The sequence below is a fragment of the Rhinoderma darwinii genome, chromosome 7 (assembly GCF_050947455.1).
Source record: "Rhinoderma darwinii isolate aRhiDar2 chromosome 7, aRhiDar2.hap1, whole genome shotgun sequence".
NCBI lineage: Eukaryota > Metazoa > Chordata > Amphibia > Anura > Rhinodermatidae > Rhinoderma > Rhinoderma darwinii.
The window spans coordinates 125,420,932-125,442,248 of record NC_134693.1 but is presented as its reverse complement, the minus strand read 5'-3'; the positions used below and the strand labels follow the sequence as shown (position 1 = coordinate 125,442,248).

The following is a 21,317-nucleotide window of genomic DNA, read 5'->3' as shown; positions in this document are numbered from 1 at the left end:
TATATTGACAGTGACATCAGGGGCTACCCCGGGAACAAAGCTTTTTTTGTTTTATATTATATTGCTTTTAATACAATGTAAACAAAAGATTTTTGTGTTGTCACTTTCTACTTTTTAATGTATTCATACTTTTACTTCTCTATGGGGCTGCCATTTTTTTTTTCCATCTCTGTATGTGTCGATTAACGACACATACAGAGATGAATACGGCAGCACAGTGCATAGGCCACAATGAACGGCTCCCGTCCATTGCATCTGCCATCTGGCTCTGTACTGCGCAGACACAGGTCAGAGTCACACAGCAGAGAAGCGGTTTGCAGGGAGACAGCAGGCGCCATTATGAAGACCAGCTGCGCTGCAGGTAAGGTGTGTGTCTCTGTCCCTCTCTCTCTCACAGACCCCCGCTCCCGAGAGCTAAGATTGTGTGTGTGTGTGTGTGTGTGTGTGTCTCTGTCTGTGTAGCAGAGTGGAGTGTGTGTGTGTGTGTGTGTGTGTGTGTGTGTCTGTGTAGCAGGGCTGAGTGTGTGTGTGTGTGTGTCTGTCTGTGTAGCAGAGATGTGTGTGTGTGTGTGTGTGTGTGTGTGTGTGTGTGCGCGAGTGTGAGTGTAGCAGAGCTGAGTGTGTGTGTCTGTGTAGCACATGTGGCATATGCACGGGCGCCACTGATCCTTCATAGCCGCTTATCAGCTGTTTTGAAGAATCAACGGCGAACACCCCCCATACACACACACACAATTCCCCCTAAACATGCAACTATGCCACACACAACCCCACCGACTGTTCTTTTTTATGCAGCACTTTTTTTTTAAAACGCTTGCGTAAAAACTAATGGCTCGCTTTCCCATTGACTCAACATTTCTTTATTTACACAATGCGTTTTTTAAAACACGTGTGTAAAAAGCGCGTTGTATGTACTAGCAGCGCACTTTACCAATTATGTAAATAAAAAGCGTAATCAAGCATTTTTTTATGTGGTTTTTGGCACGTAAAATGCGCAAAAAAAAAAAACATGTCAAATACACGCCGTGTGAACCGGTCAACTGAAAAATCATTCACTTCACTTTCATCATTCTAAGGGTATGTTCACACGCAGTGTTTTCAGCCGTTTTTCGGGCAGTAAACATCCCGAAAAACGGATGAAAAATCGGAAGCAGAACGCCTCCAAACATCTGCCCATTGGTTTCAATGGGAAATACGGCGTTCTTTTCAGACGGGGCGTTTTTTTACCCGGCCATTTTCCAAAAATGGCACATAAAAAGACGCCCGCCAAAAATAAGTGCATGTCACTTCTTGGGACGTTTTTGGAGCCGCTTTTCATTGACTATAAAAAAACAGCTCCAAAAACTTCCGTAAAAAAAGCCGCCAAAAATGCGAGTTTGATTAAAAAATGGCTGAAAATCAGGAATGGTTTTACCTTTGTTTAGTAAGCGTGTGAACATACCCTTAGCCTTTTGGTGTGTCCTATAGCTTCTGCGAGCTGCATTTCGACAATCACAACCAAAATTGCAGCCGGACACTGCTTAGCAATTTGAAGACACCTTTTCCTGGCTTGTAGGAGGGGGGGGGGGGGGGTTTGAGATTCCCTCCCACATTTACGGCAGCTGTGAGTCAGCTTGCTTTGCCTTATTCACCTTGAGGTAATTTTGGGAAGTGCTCCCTCTGGTGGCCAACATAGGAAAACATGCCAAATTATTATTTAATTTTTAATACTTTCCACCATGTGGAAGAAAAAAAAATAAAGCAAAAAATGTAAAAAAATAATAGAAATAAGTAACTTACTTAAAAAAAAAAAAAAAAAAAAAAGGTTTCAATCGCGACACATTTCCTTTAATCCACGGTGCCCACAATCTATTTGTAGAGGGTACAGACCTTATATATTGTGATTTGGATATAGCGTTGGACCGCTCTTTAGGAGTATTTTTATATTCTGATAGGCAGTTCCCATGATGCAAGTTATACAAAGCACAACAATAAATGTTGCAGTTTACAAATGAATAATTTAAAAGCATTTAATGCCATTTCTATTGACACAGAGAACAATTAGGAGAGAATAATTCTTGAAATGTGGATAATACAAATTAACGTCTGTTTAAAAAAAAAACAAAAAAAAAAAAACACTTGCTTGACCCCAAAAATGAAGGTGAATTTAAATATTTGTATTGAATGTGAACTCATTGTTTCTAGAGAGGCTGCGGGCTGCGTTGTGTATCTGATAACTTGGAAGGCACAATGGGGATTTAATAGCATTGTATAAATACTTCATTAGCTGTAAGTGATTAATCGTACCCTTGGAGGTCATTTTACTTGTAGCAAGATAAATAATTTAAAGAACCTCTGGAAGGATTTACAGTCTGAAATGTTCTGCTAATAGCCTGGGTTACAGGATTTTGTTTCGTCCTAAGTGTTTCAGGTATATCTGTCCACGCTACTTTATCAAGGAGTAAGTGTGAGCAATATGGACGCCATCCCACGCCGAACTGTATACATATCTTCGCTGGTTATCCTTTTAACATGCTTTAGGCTTCGTTCACATATACGTCAGGACTCCGTTCATGGGTTCCGTCGGAGCTGTCGGTCAGGGGAACTCGTGAACGGAAACCATAGGTTTCCATTTGCATCACCATTGTCACCGCTGTGTAAGGGTTCAGTCGTTTTGGCGGAATCCATACTGTAGTAGACTGCGCTATTCATTCCGTCAAAATGACAGAACCCTCAGACAACGGTGACAAATGGAGACACATTATGCACCGGATCAGTCACTATTGAAAACAATGGTGATGCAAACGGAAACCTATGGTTTCCCTTTGTTTCAGTTTGGATTCTGTTCATGGGTTCCCCTGATGGAAATCTCAGACGGAACCCATGAACGGAGTCCCGACGCAGATGTGAACAAAGCCTTAAAGGGGTTTTCACATAAATTGATATTTAATAACCTAACCACAAGGAAAAAGATGAATCCCTGATCGCCGGAACCTCTGATCACTACAACAAGGGTCCCGAGCACCCCTGTTCCTCCTCATTACATGATGACAGTGAAGCGAACTTTGATTGGAGCGAAAGTTAAGTCTGCGTAGTTCTTCTCCGTTCAAAATCTATGGGGCTAACAGACAGTCGAGTTCATTGATTGGCAGTTAGTCAGCCCTATAGACGCTAAATGGAACTTCAACAGGTAGGGTCAACTACCGCTCCATTCAAGCGCCTCCTCACTGCAGTCATACAGTGAGTAGGAACATAGGGCTTTCGACCTCTGTCCTAGTGGTTGGTGCCCCAGCGATCAGACGTTTATCACCTATGCTCTGAATAGGTGATAAATATCAATTGTGGGAAAACCCCTTTAAAGGGCACCCATCACCTGAGCTTATGATGCCATGACATTGATGAGAAGATAGTGGGTGCATTTATCCCCAAAAAATTAGCTCCCACATGTAAAGCTCTCTCGGGCAATCATAATTCACGTGGAAGCTACCTCAACCAACAAGTAGTCTTGTTCAGTCTTGTTTGTTAAATCTTGTGTCGAAGAGCCCTAATATCATGGGTTCGGTGAGGTGATGATTGCCCTTTAGCATACATTTATTTTCAATACAAAAAACTTCTGTTTCCCATCCACAGGATATGTCAGAAATAACAGAGAACGGGGGTTCCCTGACCAAGCGGAGAATGAATGAAGAGGCGGCCCTGCATATGCGAGTTTCTCTCCACTCGTCTATGGAAGAAATCGCCAAGAAGGTCTGACTAAGATTGGAATACCTCTTTAAGTGGGTTTTCGGGGATTGAAGAAAAAAAAATACATACATACTGTATAAAACTTAATAATTGATGACCTTCAAAATGCTTCCCTCACCATCACATAAATGCAGTGTCTTATGCAATGGGTGAGACCCCCGGGGTAGCTGGCATAGCAGTTCTTTGGGCACAACAGCTAATGGGGGCACCTCCACTTATAAAAGAGGTGTAGTCCGGGTAAAAGGGGATCCAGTTGTCCAGGATTAAAAAAAGCATGTTTTTTTTCTTCCTAAAACAGCGCCACACCTGTCCATGGGTTCTGTCTGGTATTACAGCTCAGCTCCTAGGGCTGTGCTATAATAGGACAAACATCCTGTAAACATGGGTGGTGGCGTTTCTGGTAAAAAACAGCTATGTTTTTCGAACCCTAGGCAACCCTCTAATGCAGATCACCAGAGACCAAGAAAAGGAAGGGCAGACACCGGAAACAGTGGAGACCAAAGCGATTAAACTTTTCATGTATTTTTAGGGAAAGTATTACTTTGAGTTCTCATGGTTAGTTATTACACCCCTGTAGTGCAGATCTGCAACTCCTAAACTTTGCCCATAGATAACATAAGAGTCCATTGTATGAAGAAGAGGAGATACATGTGGCCATGTGTCTAGTTGTGATGTCCGTCCTGTATACCATCATTTAATCGGAGGACAGTCCATCATGCCCGAGCTGAGAAGTCTGAGGCCTTGGAATGAAACCATGTCCGGGTGCCAAGCCAAGAAGCCAGAATATTAAACACAGGATTTGGTGGTTTCAGAGAATTTATAGACACTGTGGCTTTGATCCAGATCATTTTGTTTAGTTGTATATTAAATAAAAATTCTAGCATTTCATTACTCACAGATAGGCGAGCCGTGATTTATATGGCAGACGTAAGTGAATAATATGGTGTATGGACAAAGAATGCAATCTGTGGAAATAGACTGAGTAACAGAGCAGTAAACCTTCCTGTATCACTTCAATTTAATCACTCTATACTTTAACCGAGTTAATGTCACTTATATTCACTACTGGGACATGAAATTCTACATCTTTGCTGTGGCTGCATTTTATTTAAAAGTGTATCATAAAATTAAGTTGAGTTAAGCCTGTAATATTATGCTGCCCCTCCTCACTATGGTTGTTGGATGGAGTGTAGTACTTCCTAGCATCCAGTAGATGTCCCCAATACAAATACAGTGTAGGGGTGAAATCAGCTGCAAATTGTGCACCTTACTAAGCTTTCCGTAGATTTAAATGTCATCATATCCTTAAAGGGGTTTTCCAATAATGATTAACGTTTTTCTATCGGGATATTCCTGTTCGGTCCTGTTTAACAATGTTGCCCAGCTTTTTTTCATTAATTTTACTCACTGTAAGCGCGCTGTGGCTGATCTCCCCTTTGTTTACATCAGGTATTACCGCTACTCACCTGTTTTCTGTACTCTCATAGCCTACAAATCCCAAGATGCCTAGCGCAAAGGGGAATTGAGCATAGGCCGGGGGAGGACAAGCCACACAGGTGGTGTCAGAAAAGAGGATTGAGCCTGCATGGTGAACACGGTTTGTCTATCAACCAGGCATGCTCAGGGACGGAGGAGGCAGGGCATCCGGTCCATATATATATATATATATATATATATATATATATATATATATATATATATATATATATATATAGTCCAAAATTAAATCTAATTGACTTCTGAATATATCTTTATATCAGTTAGAGCTCCTTTATTTCGGATACAGAGCTCCAAAACTCCAGTATAGATAGAGTAAAATAATAAGATTGTCTGCCTGTAGTCACCACTAGAGGGAGCTTACTGCATAATGTTTATACATTGAACAGTATGGCGTAAGCTCCCTCTAGTGGCGGCTGCAGGCAGAATTAATTTTGTCATTTAGCTCCATGCAGGGAATTTTGGGCTAGGTATAAGAAAAATAGAACTTTAATATGACTTACTATATTATGATATTAATATGTCTTTATAGCAGTTAAAGACACATGGGTTGAGTTGGTCCAGAGATTGAAACTCTGAATTATTCTAAAATGGGTGGATTGCAATAATGATTGTAATGGAGAAACGGCTGTTCATGAGTGGTGAGATGAATGGGAGTTAGAGAAAAAAAAAAGGCAAAATGTAACAAAGTATATATGAAAAAACAAAAGACTAAAAAAAAATGAAATATTTTCAGGTATAAATTATCTGCCATCTAGAAATTAACATTCTAATATCTTTGCTGGTAGCTGCTATTCCAGGGAACATCTTACTAAGCAGACGTTCTAAATTGAACCTCTCTCATATACACAATTTTTCTATTAATTATTCATTGTAAGTTCAGTGATTAAGTCTGATAAAAGTCACCTGTTTTGCCGGTGTTTTTCATCCACGTCTTATTAGACGACTCGTTCTCGAATCCGTCCAGTAGAATCTCTTGGAACTCATCCCTAATATTGGCAGTGTAATCCACAATGTCTATGGGGGATTGGTGGAGGCCTTTACAATCCATGCTGGTCATTACCCAGTTCTCAGGTCCATACACACCTGTTAAAAGAAAAGAAGCCCATTAAAATACACCGGGTCAGAAACCTAAATGAGCCACGAAAATTCACACATAGGTAGGTTAACATCTTCTGGAGATAAAGTGATGATGGTGTCCGGGATTATTCGGAACCTCCTGTCAATCGACTTATTAAAGAACACAACAGTCAGCATCTACCCAGGCTGAATGGCAGATAACAGGGAGCAATGGAGTACATTACAGAACATAGAAAATGTAAAAGGAGATCGACTTTAGGTTTAGTGTCCCTGTATAGGCTTCCATTTATGTATCTTTTCAGAAATGGGCCTTAAAAGTTAATTGGCAGAAGTAATTAAAGGGAAACAGTCAGTAGGTTTGGAGCAACTAAACCACTAGCATGTCATTATGCAGCTGGGGTTTAGTGTTCCAAACCTGCTCACGTCAAACAAGGACGTTTCAGGAATAGTTCGTAAAGTAAATGGCAACTTACCGAGAGGAGTCTGGGTAAGGAGTCCACCGTACGGTTCTCTGCTTCATGTGTGCAATACACAAACTCCCGATGTCGCCAGACTCCTTACCCGGACTCCTCTCGGTAAGTTGTACTTTTCTTTACTAACTATTCGTGAAACGACCGTATTTGACGTAGGCAGGTTTGGAATACTAAATCCCAGCTGCACAACAGCATGACTGTGGATTAGTGGCTAAAAACCTACTAACAGGTTCCCTTTAAAGGAACACTTCTTGAAAGATAGATATACTGCAATATGCCTGTGTAGGGCATGTGGGGTGCTGTGTTCTCTAATTTTTTAGTTGGCTTCATTTGCCTACATACAAATTATATGATAGTACTAAATAGAAACACATAAGAATATGGATCCATCAACAGCAGCTTGTTGACTGTTTCCAGGTAACAACAGGAGATTTCTTTGCATTCCACAGAAGAGAAACTAAAATAACAGTAAACTGGGAATTAAAGAAAGATATTTTACAAAAGTGCTAGATTTTACATTTCACGACTGGCGAGCCAATGTTAATTTAAGATTAATCAGGTTCATGGATAGGATACTAAAGTTTATCTGGAGGATAGCCAAAGCTAAGAATTATAGCAAATACTGCATTGTTTGCAAACACAATGTAAATACGCTGCTTCGTATCCTGCCAAACTGCACTTCAAAGTAAGGAATAGCTACCCAAAAATACAAGAACCTGTGTCCTCAGATTACGGAGGAGGAGAATAAGGAAAGAGGGAATGACAATAGACTAAAAGCTCGAGGCAGAGACTCCGGCTCACTGTGCGGCAAAACATCGCTTATACTAAAAGGACACTTGAAAATCCATGAGTGGAAAAACCTTGTACAGAAAGGTCAGATAAATTTATGGCCATAATAAGCGGCAGGGAAATAGAATATACAAAAAGACTAAATAAATATTATAGTTCATGTTTTGCTGCAATCACACATGACACAACAGGGCATCATACATTATTTGCTTTAAAATGTTACAATAGATGGTTTAACGTATAAACAGATGGGCCCAAAAGATAATTAAAAAAAAAAAAATTAAATAATTGGCAGCCAATATGGCCGGCATAAAACAAGGTTTCTTGGTTTATTCTGAAAAGCAAAATCAGCCCAAATATGAATTGCAATGGGAGCAGGGGGTTCAGGTCCCTAGAAAAAGCTGGGTAACAACCAACACCGTGCGATTACAGCTCTTGCAGGGTTGTCAACCAACACCATGCGATTACAGCTCTTGCAGGGTTGTCAACCAACACAATGCTATTACAGCTCTTGCAGGGGTTGTCTGTAATTTTGAATACCAGGACATTCTCTATTAGGCTGGAATAACACAAACTTTCTGAATCAGTTTTCTGAGCCAACAACAGCAGTAGATCCAAATGAAAGAGAAAATATAAAAGGAAAGACTGATGTGTCTCCTTTCTTTTATATCTACTCCTGTGTTTGAGATTATATATATATATATATACATACACATTAAAACTCCAGCCAAATGATCCTCGAGTAACTATCTCTATGAAAGCCATAATTGCAACCATTTTGGCCATCACCAGACTTCGCAAAAAAAGTACATCTGAATAGAGGACTTACATTTCAAAAGGATTTTTATTTTAACGCTTATTTGAAAAAGTTTTCCTTTAAAAAGTATTCGAAGAATTGACAGTCATCACCAGGAGAGGTAATGATTGTCTGATCAATGGGACCCCCACCAATCGCGAGAATAGAGGCCCCAAACCCCCAGATCCTCCTTACTGCTCATCTGCAGTGTTTTTCACTCTTTTTTTTTTTTTTAACTAAGGTCACATGATGCATATGCAAATTTTAAAAACATTTTGACCCAGGGTGGAGTTTCGGTCATTAAACTGAGTGCACGTTTCAAACAAACTGGAAAGAGGCGCAAACCTAGGTATACAGCCAATGAAGTGTAGTTTACTAGGAATAGTGAAAAGTAAAGTAGAATATATGTAAGAAACGTCCGCACTGTATACATAAAAGATACAGAACAGAGAAAACATTCATCCTCAAGAGGCAGGTCAACCCTCCTCTTGATGGAGATGTGGAAGACGAGAACAATGCTTTACATTCTGTTCTACATCTCAAGCGGCAAATAATGTGAAACGTATAAGACTTCACCAAAGATCAGGACGGAGGTTCAAGAGAAAAGGCTGCAGCTATCTGAAGGACACTTCCACCCGTACAATGATATTCTGGAGGATACAAAGTATACAGCATTCGCTCCGGAGAGAAGCGGCATTCGATCTTCATATGAGGTTTTAGACCACAACACAACAAGCCCGTATATTTTATATTCGCAAGAAAGGCTTCATGCTAAGAAAAGAGCCCACATAGGGATTTAGATTTATTGGAATGGGATTTAATTTTTTTTATGCTATTGACGGCCCCAATATAAATGGACTGTGAAAAATCTTACAGATCTTTTCTAGAAGAAATTTAAGAATATTCTCGTAACGCTTAAAACGATGTTCAGTAAAATTCCTATAAACTGGTATTAATGTAAACTAATAGTTATTGGATTATAAAATATTCTGGAATATTGGAATATTAAAATTATTTGTAAAGCCACCATATAGAGCCACACAGCATGCCTAGGGTTCTGTATTATGGAGCAGTCGGGACTTGTGGCGACGCGGAGGCTCCATGCACACAACTCGGCATGTCGGCAGGCAAGAATCCTATAAAGCTTCCACATTAAATCATATCTACATTTATATACAGTGTAATAATAGAATATTCTAAGTAACTGCTTTACAAACCTGTCCACCCTCCACCTCAGTTTTTTTTTTTTTTTTAGACTTTTTGAATGCTAAATATGGAATAATTATGACTTATACGTCAACTACTATATAAGCGATAATTGTTTAAAGAGAACCCTTCACCTGCCCATAATGTGCAGCTGAGTGCAGCATGTAATGGGGAGGGCTGAACAAATCTTGGGGCACTTTAAAAAAAATTCCAATCCTCCTCCGTTATTTAGATATCGGTGTCGTTTGGCAAAACCAACTGACCACAGTAATTAAAGAGTTTATTTGAGACTACGTCCCCACATACATTACTTACACTGAATAAAAAGCCCATTGATAGACCAGGAAAAATTAATTTAAATAACTGCTCGTTAATTCAATCCTAACATTCAGCAATTCGAGGCTATTAAATGAAATTTACAGAAAAGAAAATTAATCTCATTTGATTAAAAAAGTAGATTCTAGTACGTAGGATGCTACACATTAAGGTGAATTGTTTCGCAATTAATTTCAGTTAATTTAAAGATAATTTTTTGTTACAGCAACAGATATTTAAAATATTGACGGTTAGATTCTAATAAATCTGTTCAATGAAAAACACCGGTTTGCAAAGGTTTATGTACCATAGAGGCAGCGGCCATTGTAGGGCCCTTGGAGACAGAGTAGGGCCCAGTTTTAGTAGATTGCATGAAAATCTGTACAGGACGCCCCTCTCCAAAGGAACCAAATTAGAAGAAAGCAAAAAGGTAGCGTATTGGCCCAAGGGTCAAGGAAAGGGTTTAGAGGGGAGTCAAAAAAACAAAAACTTGAGGCCCATTTATTATGGGGCCTCATCTCTTTTTAGGTATGTCACTGCATGTTTGCTGCATTCTTCTAGGTTTCTTGGATTTCAGTCAATCCATAGGTGACAAATCTGTAGATCTGGGTTGAATTTTTTACATTTATTAAAGCAATTACAACTGATATAGGGCAATGTTCCCCAAATCCACAGGTTGGAGACCACTGGTATAGGGGAATTTATATATTGAAAAAGGCTTCCTCTGTCGAAATGTCCAACATGGAAATGCAAAGTAAGGCTGTCTAAGTTGTGGTTTTGCATTAATTTTTGGTAATTTTTCCGAGTGGAAAAAATGTTTACACAATTTCTATACAATCAATTGAACAGTTGACACAGAACGAACGTAAAAAAACAAAAACGCTGCGCTCTCAAGCAGATAATGCAAAATTACATTTATGAAAGTCATCGGCCTCAAAATAGATAACTGAAACGAATGCACATGAAAAGGGTGGACAGTCATAACATTGAAAGGCGCATTTCAATTTCAGAAAGAGGAGCGGCTGCCACCGAGGTTAATCATGACTTAAACAATTTTATTTATAACTCAAAAGTCTAATAAAGAGATTCTGAATAAATAGAGTGAAAAACGAGAAAATGTAAAGTCTATGTCCACCTTCAAACATAACAATATAGATGAAATACACACACACTGGGTAAAAAAATGGTACCCTACCAAATGCCTAGTGAACGCCCAGAGGGGGAGGTGCATGACACAGAGTTCTCTCTTTTGTTTTCTATAAAACGCTCATGCTCCGCCCCCTCAGGATCTGTACTTGGTGCAACAGCATCTGAAGTCTTGCCCAGGGCGTTCCTTTAGGGCTGGATTCATGTAGCCATAGGGAAGATATATATTCATTCCAAGAACAAGATTGGATCTCACCAGTAAAAACAAAATTTACTGGAAAGATTTCACAAAGGGATCCGATTCCATTATTAGCACTCAATAAGCAGCTACGTACAGAACCATATTACGGTCGGCTGAACGAAGCCTAAACCTACAAGCAACCAGCTTTGCTCAATTTGGTGTTATTTTGGAGAGTGACGGTCACGAACAGGGATTAGGCAAAACCCTTCTCGGGCTCAATTGTTCCAATGAATCTAAAGTGGCAAGTAAAGCAACTTCACAAATACTCTTTATTGAAAATCTATTCTTTTGCGTTCACAGCTCCTATGCAGACCTATAGGTTTCTATGGTTACAGACTACTAACTAACCCTGTGTAGTCTGATCCTGAAATCATACTCCCATCTGTTAGCATGGAAACATACAGATATGTATAGAAGCTGTAAACACTCTTAAAAATTATTTGATTTTTAATTATTTGCTAAGTGGTTTATTCTTCATTCTAGATGCATTGCCAGAATAATTTAATTTTTTATTTTTCTCTAAATGTATGCATGTGGCACAGTTAGGGCTCATTCACATTTCTGGTCCATATTTATCCCATTTTTTTTTACATAAAAAAAACCTGATGTCTATATATTTAAAAAGAGTGTTATTCACATGTCTTTTTTATAAGCGTGTTTATACAAATGTGTTTATTTTTTTCCCCAATAAGCAGTATGTATTAACGGTTGCCAAATGATACCATTTTTACCCCATATAAGGCAATTAGTTGACATTAAGCATCATTTTTGGTTTTTTGCATAGTTCACACGTGCGTATTTGTTCCATTTTTTACATCCAAATTTCAGCAACGTTCGAACATACAAATAGTTAATCCTTTCACCAAAAACAACAAATACAGACTAAATAGACAACTTGTAATAAATTACGAAACAAAAGCCAATAATGAAAAAAAAAAAGAAAAAAGGAATCATTTTTAAAAAAAGAATATCCGTATTGCGAATTCTGATTTGATACATATTTTCATAAGGTTGTATGAATGAGCCCTTAGTTGCGAAATCCTGCAGCCTGAGAGCCAACAGGAAACCAGCAGAATTTAATAAAACTTTAATTTCGGACAATATCACAAGCTAAATAAGTAGAAGTACAGACGTATGGTATAAGTAGAAGCAACATATGTAGATTCAAACTATAAAACAAAGTTCAAGACCAGAGTAATGTTTTAAATCCCACAGCTCCATGGAGTTTAGGGGAACCAATTCATAAGTAAGAGACGTTCTATTCCAGCTGTAGATTTCATTTTTGCTCCTATAAAAGTAGATATTAATAATGCATAAAGCATATTAAAAGCATTGTGTGTGTAGAACCTCCAATAGACTGGGAGATTTACCACCTCAGGTCGGGCAATGGTCACGTCTGATGCCCTACAAAAATGGCAAAATGTAAAACGGATTAAAACCTTCGACCAAAGAAAGCGTGACCCCGACACGCACGGAGCCGCTTTACACCAAAAGGATTCAGAGAGGTGGAGAGAAGAAAATGAAAAGTCTGATTTTTTTGCCTTAGGACATCTCTGATTGAACATTGCAGGGAGGGAATCTAATTGTGACGCAGAGTCGGGCTTCAGTTCCTCGAGTTTGGTGGCTGCGATGAGCTGCTTGATACAAATCACTGATAATGTGATCACAGTTATGAGAAGCCTGAAGTCTCAATCTAATGCAGCGCACTATATGAACTCTACCGATTGTGTCATCCAGACCGTAAGAACACGTACCCGATGGCACCCAACGAGAAGAAAGGTTCAAACCATGCAGACAGATTGTTTTGTGCAGTGGTCTTGAACATGTGGTCCTCCATCTGTTGTGAAACTACAAATCCTAGCATATCCTGGGAGTTGTAGTTTTGTAACGGGTGGAGAGCAACAGGTTGGAAACCACTGCTATAGTGGAATAACCATTTGCATTATTATATTGGCCCATCTCACCAAATTTTATTAGATTAACTTCTAATTACATTTTGTGAGAAGGGTCAATATAAAAAATGTTTTAAAAGGGGAATGCTACTTAAATATGGGTGGTTGGGTTCTCAGCTCACAGGCACCCAATGACTATATCAGGCCATTCTTTCAATGCCAAACAATCTGAATGCCAGATTGTTTGAAGTTAAATTTCCCCTTTAAAAGGGATGTTCAAGAATAAATTGAATAGGACTGAGCTGCAATACCAGATACAGCCTATGCACAAGAATGGCGCTGTTTCTGGAAAACAAAGAAAAAAGAAAAGAAAAAACACTTTTTTGCTATCTCAAATAACAGCTTTAAAAATAGTATGAGACAAACTGTGATTAACAAAGAATACTAGGACTTGGGTACTCATGATGTACGAAGTTCAGATTCTTGATATTGGACCTATAGAGGAGTCATAGATAAAACTACATACATGTTGGTTAACTGAACGGTGTTGACTAGATTATACACAGGGGTAAAAAGAAGGGGGATTCTGGCTGGGCATTTGCCCTGTGTGTTTGAGATGTTGGGAGAGGGGGTACCCACAAGCCACTTATGTCATTATACAGGGCTAGGGCAGCAGGTGATGGAAAGTCTAGCTAGGTATTTGGTTACCCACATTTGTAACTCAGCCCTTATGATCCTTCAGATCCATAATCTAGGGTAGTATTTGCACCTGTGAACTAGCAGTCGCCACCATTCACTTGTGCACATTGCGGTCGTGGGACTCTTGAATAAAAAACTCACGAAGCAGCGTCAGAGCCTGAAGTCTGCACATAGAGACCTCCGATCGCTGACAGATGGGCAAATATTTAGTTTATTGTTTTATTTATAACTTTCTCCCGGGACAGAATTTACTATAAAGCAACATCATGGCCTCATGATGCGGTCTAAGGAATTCTGTATGTTTAATGCAAACACAACACAAATTTACAAGCTAAGGCCCGGTCGACGAAGGGTTAAGACATTGTGTTTTGTATCCTGTTTACCCCCTACGTCCCAAGTCATTATCACCCCCACATGGACAAATAACTGGCGCAGCAAATCATCGAGCAGCACTGTATTAAATTAGTCGTTACTGAGCCAAATCATATTGATCGGATTCCGTACACACAGCCTCCAGAGCTTAATTCATAATTTAATCTCATGAATAGATCTACTGAAGCAGAAAAAAACAAAATGCTAAATGATTGTATTATGCACAGCGCAGTATGTAGCGTTCATGGTAGGACAGCCAGTTAAATAAACACAGGATTTATCACGCACGAGCCGCCCAGCTAAGGGGCCACGGGTGCTTTACTATCACGCAGCGACTTTTCCATTTCCTGCCTTTTCTGTGTGTTTTTCTTGTACCTCGTCTAAATTAAATTCTCTTACCGTTATCATTACTCAATGACATGGAGCAGAGTACATCAGAAAATCCACTTTCTGCTGACGAGCAGAAGACACAAACCGTGTTATTCACCGGATCCTGATAACTGCAAATGAGGAGTGTACAGCAGGAGATTGGGTCAGACAGACACACCAGGGACTATATATATATAAAAAAAGTCACAAATGTTTCTCAAACTGAATCACTGATTAACATATCCTTTCAAATCTGAAATAAATTTAAAGGAGTGGTATTATGAAGACAAATGAGGGGGATCCCCCGCTCGAGACCCCCTTCCTCTGTGGGCGAGAGGGGATAATCACTCACAAAGTAAAGGATCTGCAATCAGCTGAGAACTGGGCTGGGTTATATTTAAAAAGGGTCTGTCATTATGAAGCAACCCCATTAAAAAATAAACTTCATCTAAGGCCTCATGCACACGAACTTATTTTTTTCCTCCCGTAAATACTGGCGTAAATACGGGTCCTTGGTCACACGTATCCGACCCGTATTGCACCAGTATTTACGGGCACGTTTTCGCTGCAAAATTGCACTGCACTAATCGGCAGCCCCTTCTCTCTATCAGTGCGGGATAAAGAGAAGGGGCAGCCCTTTCCCTAGTAAAAGTAAGAGAAATTCATACTTACCCGGCCGTTGCCTTGGTGACGTGTCCCTCTTTCGACATCCAGCCCGACCTCCCTGGATGACGCAGCAGTCCATGTGACCGCTGCAGCCTGTGATTGGCTGCAGCGGTCACATGGGCTGAAACGTCATCCCGAGAGGCCGGACTGGAGGAAGAAGCAGGGAGTTCTGGGTAAGTATGAACTTCTATTTTTTTTACACGTTGATCTATATTGTGATCGGAAGTCACTGTCCAGGGTGCTGAAAGAGTTACTGCCGAACGTTTAACTCTTTCAGCACCCTGGACAGTGACTATCCACTGACGTCGCCTAGCAACGCTCCCGTAATTATATAATTTTCTGGAACTGGTCATCACCTTTCACATGGCAACATCCTACATACCCAAGCAAATTTGCCATTCAGAACTTCAGAAAAACTAGGTAATAAAACCTAGAGTAACGTGAATGGCAGTCAAACCCGGTTCTGGCTTTTGAAAAACCAGAGAGGATAAACATTTTTTTTTTAAATAATACGAATAGCTGAACAGAATTTTAAGCAATGTAACGATGTCTCAAGAGATTTACTGGGAATGATTTTTAATTAAGTTAAAAAAAACAAAAACGAAAACAGGTCTGTACAGTAAACCGGTTGTGTGTATGAAACAGATAAGAGTCTAAAAAAAAAAAAAAAAAGACCCATCATATTCTGAAAGATGTCACTGGTGGTCTGCCTACTTAATCTCCTCGCATGTAAGGCGACTTTCAAAGAAAAGTAGAGCTGCTCTTACCGTAGTTAATTGCATCTAAAAAAAACAAAATCTAGATTTAAAGAGGCTGTCACCAGATTATAAATGCCCTATCTCCTACATAATGTGATCAGCGCTGTAATGTAGATAACAGCAGTGGTTTTTATTTTGAATAATGATCATTTTTGAGCAAGTTATGAGCTAGTTTAGATTTATGCTAATGAGTTTCTCAATGGACAACTGGGCGTGTTTTTACTTTTTACCAACAGAGGAGTGTATGAGGCTGACCAATCAGTGACTAATCAGTGACCAATCAGTGTCCTGCACTTCTCATTGTTCCAGCCCAGCATGATCCACAGCACAGTGTGATTGTGCAGTGAAAGAAGTAAACACGCCCAGTTGCTAAAAACACAATACACGCCCAGTTGGAAATAAGAGAAAACACGCCCAGTTGTCCATTAGAAAGGCTCATTTGCATAAATATAAAATTGCTCATAACGTATTCAAAAAAACCAAAAACCTTTACTGTTATCTACATTGCAGCGCCGATCACATGCAATAGGAGATAGGGATTTGATAATCTGGTGACAGAGCCTCTTTAAGCCTCATGCACACGGACTCTACACAGGATGTGAATCCATAGCCGTCGGATCCTTATTTGCGGATAAGCAAAATCCCTTATGGTTGTGTACATGAGGCCCAAGACAGAAAAAAGAGCAATGTGTATCAAAGAGACGGGCACCACAATGTGAAATCACTTTACTTTTCCATTTTGCAGACGTTCGTAAAAAAGTGTAAATCATAAACAAACAAAAAAAATACATAAAAAATAAATAAATCACAAAATGTGGCAAAGGAGTAAAAACTTGAGGCCACAAAATTATTTGGAGGGCCCACCTTGCAGCTATACATTACATGTGCACCCAATTATAGCTGTTGAGGACGAAAATGAACCTAAAAAAAGTGAGACACAATAGGGGCAAAATATTTACTCCACTATCCGTTCCGGAGGAAGACAGGATAGTCCGTTGTAGCAAGGCTTGGTTATGTCAGAACCTGGGCCCGCCAGAGGATCTTCTGGTCCTTTAGTGGGCATTTATCCCTGGACCAATTTATTTATTTTGTGCCAAGATTCCCTATTGTATTCCCACAGAAGCAGGTGCTAGAATCTCTATAAAAAGTCTTGCATGAGGTCGCCAACAAGGTCGTGTTCCCCTCCTATTCACTACAAATGGGAAAAATCTGATTACCTGGAAAAAGCTGCAGGGATAGCATACGTATCTACCGGGTAACTAGTTTTCAAAGAAGTGAATAGCAGTAAATGAATGTACAATATCAGTCGGCCTCCTCCAAAATGCACGTAACAATTCCTAATATATGTGACGCGTCTACGGCTGTCCGTTCCTTTTATTACAGAGCATCGTTGCTCCACACAAATCTCCACAACAGATCCCCCCCTAGTGGTGGCAAGAAGCAGATTTTTTTTATTTATTTTTTTTTTAAGTGTTTGGGGGGTAGAGAGTAAGGTGCCCAGTATGATAGAAATAAAACTCTGTAGCTTAGAATATTTATATTAACAAAAAACCACTTCTAGCAAAAAAATTAATGTAGCGGTACGTACGCAAACTCCATGTTTATTCTCCTGTTCCCGCCTTAAATGGATTTTTTTTCTCTATTTTGCAGCATTGTCCCCACTGACTCAATCAAAAATATAATATTGTTCAGTGTTGGGAATATTGCAGGAATAAGATTTGATAAAATTGGCTGGAAATGTAATAGTGAAATTGATTAACAGAAAACTAAAATTATTCTTGCAAATATTGGCCAGACGTGTAATAATTGCTATTGAAATCTCCAGGGAAATTAACAGAGAAATTGAAAATAAGGTTTCCTGGTAGCACATTGCACAAATGGTACTTGGAAGTATATTGTTCATTTCAACAAGTGGTTTAATTTGTCTTTGATATGCCGTGGGCTGCGAATCACAACCTCATGTTTATGTATACATATTTATATAGAAATAATTTACAAAAATAATAAAAATAATTCTGTATTTAGAATCACTACATTTAGCTTTATGTTCTACCAGATCATCCGTCATGAGAAGAGCCGCTCACAGTCATCACATTTTCCATCAGCCGCCATTATTTTAACAGGTGCTGCAGTTCCAACACTGATGACCATTGTGTCAGTGTTCATAGTGGGTACTAACCAGCTCTTCCCAGCCCATGAGACCTCCTCTCACTCTGATTGGATTTTGTCCTCTGTCCATCCTCTGAACCAATAGTCTAGCACAGGGTTTGGCCAGCTCAAAACATCTCTCCACCGAAATAATAAAACGTGCATGAATGCTTTCATCCCTGCACAGTACGTGACTTGTAAGAGCAGAAGTTTGTGCTCCAGAGCTGCTCTATCTACTGTGAACTTGAACAGCTGCAACCAGTGTCATTCAGTTTGGAGCCTATGGAGAGTTGACTTTGGACACCCGGTCACCCGGTCACCCAGCCTGCATACAAATATACACAGACATTTTGAGTTTGCCGACACCTCTTTACTTGCCTATCAAATTAGTTTGTTTAATGTACTATCTTTTGTCTTTATACCAAATCGGATTAGTTTTAGGGGCAGAACTACCAGGATAGCAGGCATAGCAGCTGCTACAGGGCCCAGAAGATAAGGGGCACCTCCGGTGAAATATAATGTGAGGCAGAGCAGGTAGGTAAGAGAGACTAAAGATGCCATGCATTCTAGATGAATGTCGGTCATACCTACCGTTGTAGTCGGGACCGGACAACCATCTGTCCTGACTTAACCCAGACAGCAGACGTCTGGGGAAAGAAGGATCGGGCATGATGGATTTCAACATACGAGATCCTTTATTCTCACAGGCGATTAGCTGCTGACAGAGGTGCCTCACAGTCTTATTCCCCTCTCCTCAGAGAACACATGCACACTCAGACGAGCGTGCATGTGTATGGGGGAGGGGGGAATAGCTGTTGGCCGACTGACCGTTATCTATGGTGTATGGCCAGCTTAAAGAGGATCTTCCACCACATTATAAGTGACCTATCTTCTACATAATGTGATAGGCGCTGTAATGTAGATTACAGCAGTGTTTTTTATTTAGTTTATGAGTTCTGACCTATTTTAGCTTTATGCTAATGAGTTTCTTAATGCCCAACTGGGCGTGTTTACTTTTTGACCAAGTGGGCGTTGTGGAGAGAAGTGTATGATGCTGACCAATCCGTGACCAATCAGCATCATACACTTCTCTCCATTCATTTACACAGAACAGTGTTCTTACTAGATCAAGATGTGCAGCCACATATACACACACGTTAATGTTTGTGTATGAGGCTGCACATAGCGATCTAGTAAGATCGCTGTGTGCGGTGTAAATGAATGGAGAGAAGTGTATGACGCTGTTTGGTCACTGATTGGTCAGCGTCATACACTTCTCTCCACAACGCCCACTTGGTCAAAAAGTAAACACGCCCAGTTGGGCATTAATAAACTCATTAGCATAAAGCTAAAATAGGTCATAACTCTGTGAAAAATGATCGTTTTTCTAAATAAAAAATACTGCTGTGATCTACATTACAGCGCCAATCATATTATGTAGAAGATAGGGCACTTATAATGAGGTGACAGTCTCTAAGTGCATAAGTAGAGAGATTAGGGAAGGTACAAAATTTTGCAAGGGACCAAGAGGAAGTGCTGCCTGCCGCTGGCGATAGCTGTGGTGAGAGAGGGGTAACATATGGTGCTCCATAATTTCTTGTTACGCCAGATTAGTACCAAGAGTGAAGGCATCAAAGTAGGGACAACTACATTAAAAGTATATATATATATATATATATATATATATATATATATATATATACATACATACATACATACATACATACATACATATATATACATACACACAGGGTGGGCCATTTATATGGATACACCTAAATAAAATGGGAATGGTTGGTGATATTAACGTCCTGTTTGTGGCACATTAGTATATGGGAGGGGGGAAACTTTTCAAGCTGGGTGTTGACCATGGTGGCCATTTTGAAGTCGGACATTTTAGATCCAACTTTAGTTTTTTCAATGGGAAGAGGGTCATGTGGCACATCAAACTTATCGAGAATTTCACAAGAAAAACAAAAGTGTGCTTGGTTTTAACGTTACTTTATTCTTTCATGAGTTATTTACAAGTTATGGGTGACATTATGGGTGTCAGGTCCGAGCATTCCTAGATGAACAGTTTCCTGGAAAGTGGATTGGTCGTCGTGGGCCAGTTGAATGGCCCCCTAGGTCTCCCGATCTGACCCCCTTAGACTTTTATCTTTGGGGTCATCTGAAGGCAATTGTCTATGCTGTGAAGATACGAGATGTGCAGCAACTGAAACTACGGATACTGGAAGCCTGTGCTAGCATTTCTTCTGCGGTGTTGCTATCAGTGTGTGAATTATGGGAGAAGAGGGTTGCATTGACAATCCAACACAATGGGCAGCACTTTGAACACATTTTATAATTGGTCAGAAACTTGTAAATAACTCATGAACGAATAAAGTAACGTTAAAACCAAGCACACCATTGTTTTTCTTGTGAAATTCTCGATAAGTTTGATGTGTCACATGACCCTCTTCCCATTGAAAAAACTAAAGTTGGATACAAAATGGCCGACTTCAAAATGGCCGCCATGGTCAACACCAAGCTTGAAAAGTTTCCCCCCTCCCATATACTAATGTGCCACAAACAGGAAGTTAATATCACCAACCATTCCCATTTTATTTAGGTGTATCCTTATAAATGGCCCACCCTGTGTGTGTATATATATATATATATATATATATATATATATATATATATATATATATATATATATATATACACACACATATACACACACACACACGCACACACAGTGTAAGAGCTTTCTATCAAAACTAATTTTCCTAAGGTTTCCACTCATTTCAGTGGACGGAGTAATAGGGCAGGAAGCCGTTCTAACAATATAATAAATGCAAGTTTTAAATTGTGAATTGAACATGTTAACAGAGCACATGGAGGTGCATATATACTAGATATTTACACAGATCACGGTCAGAAAGCTTTGATTAGTCGTAATCATTAGTCTGTGTATTTAACCACTGAACCGCTAGATTCTATGGCTGAACTTGCAGTGCAGCAGTGACCTCAGACCGTGCGGTCCTCTCATTGTGCGGTGATTGTTATGGGATATCACCCTTGCACCTGGGAGTACAGAGCCGGTGTTACATAAATGACATGTGTAATGAATTAATCTGTTTGTGATCTCTTACTAGAGGTCAC

General features: G+C 39.7%; 1 protein-coding gene across 1 annotated transcript in view; it reads right to left on the bottom strand.

Annotated features, from left to right (window-relative positions):
* PTPRG (protein tyrosine phosphatase receptor type G) overlaps positions 1-21,317 on the bottom strand; it is a 410,964-nt gene that overhangs the window by 201,340 nt on the left and 188,307 nt on the right. Inside the window, exon 3 of the mRNA XM_075833958.1 lies at positions 6,127-6,306. Coding sequence (XP_075690073.1) covers positions 6,127-6,306 — 180 coding nt within the window. The remainder of the gene's footprint in view (positions 1-6,126; positions 6,307-21,317) is intronic.